The sequence below is a fragment of the Scyliorhinus torazame genome, chromosome 1 (genome assembly GCF_047496885.1).
Source record: "Scyliorhinus torazame isolate Kashiwa2021f chromosome 1, sScyTor2.1, whole genome shotgun sequence".
Taxonomy (NCBI): Eukaryota; Metazoa; Chordata; class Chondrichthyes; order Carcharhiniformes; family Scyliorhinidae; genus Scyliorhinus; species Scyliorhinus torazame.
In genome coordinates, this window is record NC_092707.1 from 364,779,532 (window position 1) to 364,788,095 (window position 8,564).

Consider the following 8,564-nt stretch of genomic DNA (forward strand, 5'->3'; position numbering starts at 1 on the left):
TTGGGTGGGGTGAGGAAGAGCATTTGTCACTATTTGAATATATACATACACTTTATTCTCAACCATCCCAAGAGAGAGAGAGAAGGTGGGATCACGCCCTTTCTTCCTTGGACGAGGAAGAGACAAATATGGTGTGGGGAGAAGGTATGAGTGATGTGACCTCACAGGAAAGGACTGCCTCAAGTTTCAGCAGGTAATGAGTTGACGTCAGTTCGCTGAAGGTATAAATACCTGGAAGGAGGGCGGAAACTGGCATTGAGACAACAGCAGAGGTACACGGTGGGACCAACCTCTTATTTATTTCCATCCATTTTGGGGGCAATTTAAAGTCGGCCAGCCATCGAAGAATTAACCTATTCGAGTGGATCAATTCGTCTCGTCAACTTGTGCCCCAACTCTTGAAAGCAGGGGGAGCGAGGACTTGGGCTCTGTGAGGAGACTCTCTGCAGACGAGGGTTTATTGTTGTGAAGGGGGAAAGATGCGTTCCCTGGTCTGGTTGCTCGTGTTGGTGCCGATCGCCCTGGCTCAAGAAGAGGGTAAGTGAATGAAGAGGGGGAGGAAAGAGGCGCTTTGTCTCCCAGGTGTGGCTCCACCGAAACATATGTTTTGTTTTTAAATCCCCTTCGCCACCGCAAGTGTAGTCCGCGAATTGATTAAATGCGTTTTTCAACTCACTGTTCCAAGTTTTTTTTAATTTTTAAAACTTTTGAATTTACGGATTGGGTTGGTAGGATTGATTTGGCTTCGAACTCTCCTCCCAGTTTTGGGCTGGGGGCGCTATTCCTTCGACGCTGTTGTTTGGAGCGGCGAGGTGGGGCAGGCTGCTGTTCCAGCCCTGGCCGCAAGGGTGTGACAGTGTCTTCCTCCATCTTTCGATAGGGGTCGCTTCCAATCTTCCTCTGGTTTCAAGGGTGGGTTCGGTGCAGTCGTTGATTAAATCAAGTGGCTTTCTCATTACATTTTGAATGCTGACCTGATCATTCTTCCTATATTCCTGTATTTAGTTTACGAACCGTAGGTCTCTTCTGGCTGCTGCATAAATTACAGATTAGTATGGTGGTTGACATTCTTGTTTTTTAAAATTTGGAGTACCCAATTAAGGGGCAATTTAGCATAGCCAATCCACCTACCCTGTACATCCTTTGGGTTGTGGCGGTGAAACCCACGCAGACATGGGATGAATGTGCAAACTCCACATGGACAGTGACCCGGGGTTGGGACTGAATCCAGGTCCTCAAGTGCTGTAGGCAGCAGTACTAACTAACCGCTATCACCCAAGCATTCTTGTTTTAATCTAGACTAGTATTTTCTGCTTTTAGTTTCAATGTAATAGGGGAATTTTTTTATCTACATGGCTGCACTACTGTTCTTGGGACAATTTGAAGCTCTTTATAATTGAACAATTGCTAATATGTGGTCATGACTTCTCCAATTTTAGAAAATGTAATTTAAATCCTGTTTTTTTTTGGGGGGGGGGGGGGGAACAGGATTAGAATTTTAAAAACAAACAAATTTGTCAACTGTGCCAGTATTTTGTTGTAGGTGTCTGTATAACTGGACTTCCAATGTATTCCTTTTTCAGACTGTCCTGTGTGTCCAACCAATCAATTTGCCAAATGTGTTAATGAAGATGGCACTTGTAGCTGTACATTGCAACTAGATTCTACCAATAAGCAACCATTGAACTGCAGTACATGTAAGTTTGTTTTGCACATTGCTAGCAATTGTGTAATTTAGTTTTCTAAATTATTTGAGACTGATTCTTCAATCGACAACCTCCTAATTTACTTGTGTTTTTTTTTAAATTTAGAGTACCCAATTATATTTTTTCCAATTAAGGGGCAATTTAGCATGGCCAATCACCTAACCTGCACGTCTTTTTTGTGTTGCGGGGGCAAAACCCACGCAAACACGGGGAGAAGAGCAAACTCTACACGGACAGTGACCCAGGGCTGGGATTCAAACCCAGGTCCTCAGTGCCATAGGCAGCAATGCTAGCCACTGTGCCACCGTGCTGCCCTTGTATGCCCTTTTAAAAACTGAATACAGAAATGGCTAATGCAGTTTTAATCTCCTAATAGTAATTTAGCCGTCAGTGATTGTATTTGGCATTTGTGCAGAAGATGGCTCCATGGGGTAAATTGACAATGGTAGTCAACTCCTAACCTAGAGACGGCTCTAGCTGAGAATCGAATAGCTTGGGAAATGTCATGCTTTTGGACCCACCACAGTTAAGCATGAAAGTAACTTGTGGGTTAGGTTTTTACAACTTTCTTACCCAGTAGGTTACTGCTCAGATCTTGGACTTCTCCATTCCTGAAACCCAAAATTTCTCATTTCTGCATTCGATGTGCACTGCTTCTGTATCGTTTCCATATTTATTGACTACAAATATTGGAGGAACACTATAAATCAATCGGTCTGTTGTCTTTTTAAATTACTGCAGCAGATCGTTTTCCTGACCCCCCCCCCCCCCCAGACTATGTTATGGTGATGATGCCAGTTCCATATATGGGTCACTTCACCTAACCCAGAGAGACTTGAGTAAATTCAAGGTTGTAAATTCAAGGTTATAATTATCTTGAGCCATTTTGGAGGTGGATGACAAACCACTTTGCTATTTTTCCATATCCTGAGAATCCATACTTGTAGAACTTGCATACACAAGACCACACTTGTATAATTGTCAAAGCACATTGGATGGAGAAATTGCATATACAAGATTTGTATTGAGCTAGATGTTGGCTACATTTTTACTTTGGAACCCTCTAGTGACCAGGAAATGCTGGATGATGAAGAATGAAATGCATAGAATGAAAAATGGTATTGGAACCCGCAGAAAACCCACTGAGCACGCCATGTTGGATAATGATGGCATCTATGATCCTGATTGCGAGGCTGATGGCAACTTCCATGCCAAGCAATGTAATGGCACTGACACCTGCTGGTGTGTAAACACTGCAGGTGTCCGGAGGACTGACAAGGGAGATCAAAGCAAGGAGTGTCCTGAACTGGTGAAAACTTTGTAAGTACACTGCAATCCAAAACATTTTCTGTGCATGGTAATGCTATGGAAGGAGATCTGAAGCCTCAATGCTACTGCAATCACTCAAGCTGCCCTGATTTCCATGTTGGCAAATTAAAACCCTAAACGTTTTAAATTGATAGGCAGTTCATTAAAATTTGAACATCCCACTTACTCGATTTGTTGTGCATATATATTCATCCTCAATGGTATTGGTTATTAAATTTATTATTTTTGTTGCAGTTGGTTTCAAATTCAACTGAGGCACAAACCCATGGATAAAGAAATGGATGAAGAAAAACTTCAAAAGTAAGCATCACTTTTTCAATGTGCCTATTATCAATGAATCACCAGTTGTCACTTCCAGCCTACAGTGATGTATTGGAAGAAGTGCAGTCTTTTAGATTAACCTGGTTTCCCTGCAATTGGAGAAAGAAGGAGGTGGCACAGTGGTTAGCACTGCTGCCTCACAGCTCCAGGAACCTGGATTCCATTTCGGCCTCGGGTGACTGCATGGAGTTTGCACTTTCTCAGTGTCTGTGAATTTCCTCCCACAGTCCACAAGATGAGCAGGTTAGGTGGATTGGCCACGCTAAATTGTCCTTTCGTGTCCAAAAGGTTAGGTGGTATGGAGATGGGGTGAAGGCATGGGCTCAAGTCGGGTGCTCTTTCCAAGGGCCGGTGCAGACTCAGTGGGTCAAATGGTTCCTGCACTGTAAATTTTATGATTCTTGAAGTGCAGTCTTTTAGATGAACCCGGTTTCCCTCCAGAGTTGTGTGATTGCTTTTAAACTGCAGTTTGCCTGATATTCTGATTTATCCCTTTACCAACGTAACAAATAAGTTACACTCTCTGGGGACCAAGGATGTTTGAATCCTGCCACGGCAGTGTGACATTTGAGTTCAATTAAGAAACATTGACTTTGATTTCCAACCCATCTGGTTCACTGATGTCCTTTTTGGGTAGGAAATCTGCCATGCCTGGTCTGACCTACATGTGACTCCAGATCCATAGCAATCTGGTTGATTCTTAAATGACTTTGCAAATGTCCTTGATCCTTCTGTTGTTTAAGGCACCTCACTGTTGTGGCTGCTGTTTCACTACATTACAAGTGCATTTAGGGAGGGGAAAAATCATTAACTGTCACAGTTCTTTTGACATGGAATTTTTAGGCATTTCAATTAACCTGGTGCAGCATCAAATATAACTCCCTCAAAAGCAATTGTTGCACCAGTGGAGTGCAGCTGGAATTGAAGGAACATTCTTTGGATTGGTTGAGTCTAAATTTGCCAGCTGAGAAATAGCTTTAACTTGTTGTTGTATGATCAATTTGCATATTAAAAGACCAGTGTCAGTCCCATTTCTGAGACTTGTTTGGCTAATGTGAATGCATTGTGCTGCTCTTCCAACAGAGCTATCCAAGAAACTCTTGGTGCCTACAAGGTGGATCCAATGTACATTGACAAGATCGAGGTAATTACTTTTTTTTTTTTTTTTTTGTTGCTCCCTTGGCAGTGGGTTAGCTATTTCCATATATTTTTGTTTGTTTTGTACACCTGTAAAGCTCCCTCTTCTACACTGTCCCCATCAAGCACTTCCAGGACGGGTACAGCACAGGGTTAGATACAGAGTAAAGCTCCCAAATTGAAGTGTCTAGTTTGACATTTACATTGTCTATAGTTCTGGTACACTTGTGTGATGGGAGCCAGTGACATCTGGTTTCTATCTTGCCTGGTCTGACCTACATGTCACTCCAGATCCACAGCAATGTGGTTGACTGACTCTTAAATGGCCCAGCAAGCCACTCTGTTCAATGGCAATTGGGAATGGGCAACAACAAATGTCAGCCTTGCCAGTGACTCCCACATTCCATGAATAAATAATATTTTTGATTGTATAAATGTTTTTACTGTTGTCTGCATTGAGCTATTTGTTATGGTGTCTGATTTGTACCTGAGGTGCATTACTGTTATCATTTAGTTTTGAAACTTGTAATGGCTGTAGAGTAATGCAATGGCCAAAACAATAATCAGTAAGCACTGATTTTCAACTGACTGATAATGGGAAAACCTTAAAAGCTCTCATCACATGTTTACCTAGACAGCTATTATATTTCTAGTTATGGGGTCCCAATGACTAGTGTAAAAATGAGATTACTTGTAATTCAATGTAAAGGAACAACACTCTTGTTGATCATAGAATCCCTACACTGCAGAAGGCAGTCATTCGGCCCATCCCAAGTTTGCACCGACCCTCAAAGAGCACTCGCCTACCCTCAAAGAGCACTCACCCACTTCCCCCACCTAACCCGCACATCTTTGGACTGGGAGGAAACCATGCAGACACTGGGAAAATGTGCAAACTCTACAGTCACCCTGGTGCTGTGAGGCAGCAGTGCTAACCATTGTGCCTAATGTTTTGACTTTTAGCTAATTGGCAGCTAACAAACTTTTTTTTTCATAATTTAGAGGACCCAATTTGTTACTTCCCTTAAGAGGCAATTTACCATGGCCAATCCACCTACCTTGCACATCTTTGGATTGTGGGGTCAAAACCCACGCAAACACTTGAAGAACGTGCAAACTCCACATGGGCAGTGAGCTGGGGTTGAACCTGGGACCTCAGTGCTGTGAGGCAGCAATGCTCACCACTGTGTTGCCCTTAGCAATAAGGTTTTTCATGGTCAAGATTATATTACTGAGGGCTTTCTCCCAGTTAATTCATCCTGGAGTCTTTATTAGGCATTATAAATTTGAATTCCACCATGCTGTAATTGTCTTTTCTGCTTTATTTTTAGTATCTTAAGGACGATCGATTTATTCTGGTGGATCTGAAACAAAACAAAACTGTGCAGGCAGAAACTGATCTTGCAACAGCAGCCTATTACCTGGAGAAGGATGTAAGTGTATTCAAACAAATATCTACCAAAGTAGGTATTGGCTGTAGCTCAAACAGGCCAAAACTCGCTCTAGGATTTGTAATACAAATTTCCACTAATGGCCAAATAGAGCAAGATAGCATGGTGGTGAAGATGTTGCAGGAGTAGGCTTTTTGAGCCTGTACCACCATTTAATATGACCATGCAAATTCCATATCCCACTCCTGCTTTCTCTCCATACCCCTTGATCTCTTTAGCCACAAGGGCCACACTATCCAGCAAGTGACCATCAATGTTGTAAAAACGTCTGTTTCGCTAACTTTTTTTGAGAAAGAAATCTGCCATTCTTGCCTGATTTCAACGTATCCTCTGCAGTGACCTAGCAAGCCTTTCAGTTTATAAGGACAATTGGGGATGGGTAACAACTGACTCCCACATACCCCGAAAGAGTAAAGTATTTATCAATGAGAAATTACTTGTCAGCCACTCTGGGGCAAATGCTTTGGATTGATAAATACATTTGTAATCTTGTCTAATGTAACTACTTGTGCTTAAGAAGTTAACACGCCCACAGTGATTTTAATTCTTTTGTAACTTGTAATGGTGGCCCTTGACTAGCTGCAGTACAACATTGACTATAACCCTTTCATCCCTACCAGGTCAAGGGTAACACCTTGTTTTCCAACACATACAATCGATCCATTCAGGATGATGGTATCCAATTTGATGGGGGTAAACTTGCCTTTGAGGAAGCATATGTGTACTACATTGATTCAAAAAATCCAGAATTCTCCATGAAGGGATTGACCGGTGGCATTATTGCAGTCATTGTGGTGGTGTGCCTAGCCATTATTGCTGGAATCATTATATTTGTAAGTATAAAATAAGAATAGATTTTTTTTTTTTTTTTTTTTTTTTTTTTTTGATCCAAGGCACCAATTCAAACTGGATTGAGTGCTTTTGAGTCTGGGACCAAATTCTGCTGAGCATCCTCTTTAATAATATTATTTTTTTTAAACTGTTACAATACACTAAAGGCAGGTAGCCTCTACCATGATTTGGATTGGATTTGTTTATTGTCACGTGTACAGAGAAAAAGTATTTTTCTGCGAGCAGATCATTAAGTACATGGGAAGAAAATACATAATAGGGCAACACAACATATAATGTAACTACGTAAGCACTGGCATTGGATGAAGCATACCGGGTGTAGTGTTAATGTAATTCGGGACTCTGTTGCACAGAAGAGATCTGACCGCTGCAGGCAGGGGATGGGGGACACTGGTGTGGATCACCATGTTGGTTCAATAACACTCCTGCTGCCTTTGTCTGGGGTGGATCAATAACCCTCCTGCCGCTTATGTCTAGGGTGGATTTAGAACCTGCCTGTGGTGGAGGCCATGATGCTGTGGGTCCGAGCTGCCTTTGGGCCAAACTCAAGGAAGCAGCTCTCCTAGATGCTAGCTCATCTGAGATTTGAGATTTTGTATTTATGGAATAAGGCCAGGCAGGTGGATGGGAGTTGGATACGGACAGGTTTTGGACAGCCCCACTATTCCTAGTGCTTGCATAAATTTCACCTCTCCCTTGTATGTCAAAAGTTGCGTATCTTAATACCTTTTTTTTTTTTGTGCTCCTTTTCCAGTTTCTTAGCAGAAGGAAGGCAGCAAAAGCCCACATATATCAAAAGGCTGAGGTAAGTTTTCTGCTGTCTCTTGTTAAGCTGATTTTATTTTGAAGTGGAAATCTTTTTACTTTAAATGTTTGCATTCTTCTATTCCAGGGACGAGAATTGGATGAAGTTCAGAAACAACAGTTGACTACCTAATTGTATTCCTAGAAAAGAGGCTAGTTACAAGTCTATCTTGGCCTGATTGTGAGGAAAATCTTTGAATTAAGAAGGCAATGCCAAGTGGACAGCACCTAGTTTTGGGTTACCTGCAAGATTTATGTGCAGCACTCCATTTCCATTCCTTTGAACTTCATTTAGGTGCCCTCCACTCTGTCCCACATGCATTTGGAAGAAACCTTGGTTATAAACTGGTACAGTTAAAGGACTTTTCCCCCTGAAGAAGCCGGATCGAGTCCGGCCATTTTTTTTATTGGGTTAACTGATTTATTTTGTACTTGCTCATATAGTCTGGAATTTCGGTCTCTTGGACTGTCATTGTTTTAGTCACTATGCTTTTATACTTAACAAAGCCGAACTTAAATAGGAGTACAATGTTTTAAACTGCTGTATAAAATCATTTTTAATAAAGACTGTTGTAATATATTTCTGAAGCTGTTTTATTTGTTGGATTGTAATGAAACTCAGCTTTTACACTTCTTCTCCCTTTGTTGTCTCTACTTGCTGATTTTGCAAGTCCCTCAATTCTATTGAGCTGCTTCATCCAAGACTGTTTTAGTCCTAAACAGGATTATCAAGGAATAAATAGACAACCTGTGGTTTTTTTTTTGTTTTTTTTTTCCCCCCCCCCCCAGTTAAGGGCAATTTAGTGTGGCCAATTCACCTACCCTGCATGTCGTTTTGGGTTGTGGGGGTGAGACCCATATAGACACAGGGAGAAATGCAAACTCCACACAGTGACCTGGAGCTGTGATCGAGCCGGAGTCCTTGGTGTCATGAGGCAGCAGTGCTAACCACTGCACCACTGCG

General features: G+C 41.8%; 1 protein-coding gene across 1 annotated transcript; it reads left to right on the forward strand.

Annotated features, from left to right (window-relative positions):
* The first annotated feature begins 235 nt into the window (after positions 1 to 235).
* LOC140426399 (epithelial cell adhesion molecule-like) lies at positions 236 to 8,180 on the forward strand. The gene is made up of 9 exons (XM_072511122.1): positions 236 to 537; positions 1,584 to 1,697; positions 2,774 to 3,026; positions 3,270 to 3,335; positions 4,440 to 4,500; positions 5,825 to 5,926; positions 6,565 to 6,777; positions 7,551 to 7,601; positions 7,689 to 8,180. Exons 1-9 carry the CDS (start codon positions 480 to 482, stop codon positions 7,731 to 7,733), a joined length of 963 nt encoding a protein of 320 aa, XP_072367223.1. The 5' UTR covers positions 236 to 479; the 3' UTR covers positions 7,734 to 8,180.
* The last annotated feature ends 384 nt before the right edge of the window (positions 8,181 to 8,564 follow it).

Excerpts from the sequence above, each read along its gene's own strand:
- LOC140426399 (XM_072511122.1), top strand. The coding sequence starts at position 480 with ATGCGTTCCCTGGTCTGGTTGCTCGTGTTGGTGCCGATCGCCCTGGCT. Across the intron at positions 1,698-2,773 it reads ACCATTGAACTGCAGTACAT|TGACCAGGAAATGCTGGATG; the intron begins GTAAGTTTGTTT and ends GGAACCCTCTAG. Across the intron at positions 6,778-7,550 it reads TTGCTGGAATCATTATATTT|TTTCTTAGCAGAAGGAAGGC; the intron begins GTAAGTATAAAA and ends CTCCTTTTCCAG.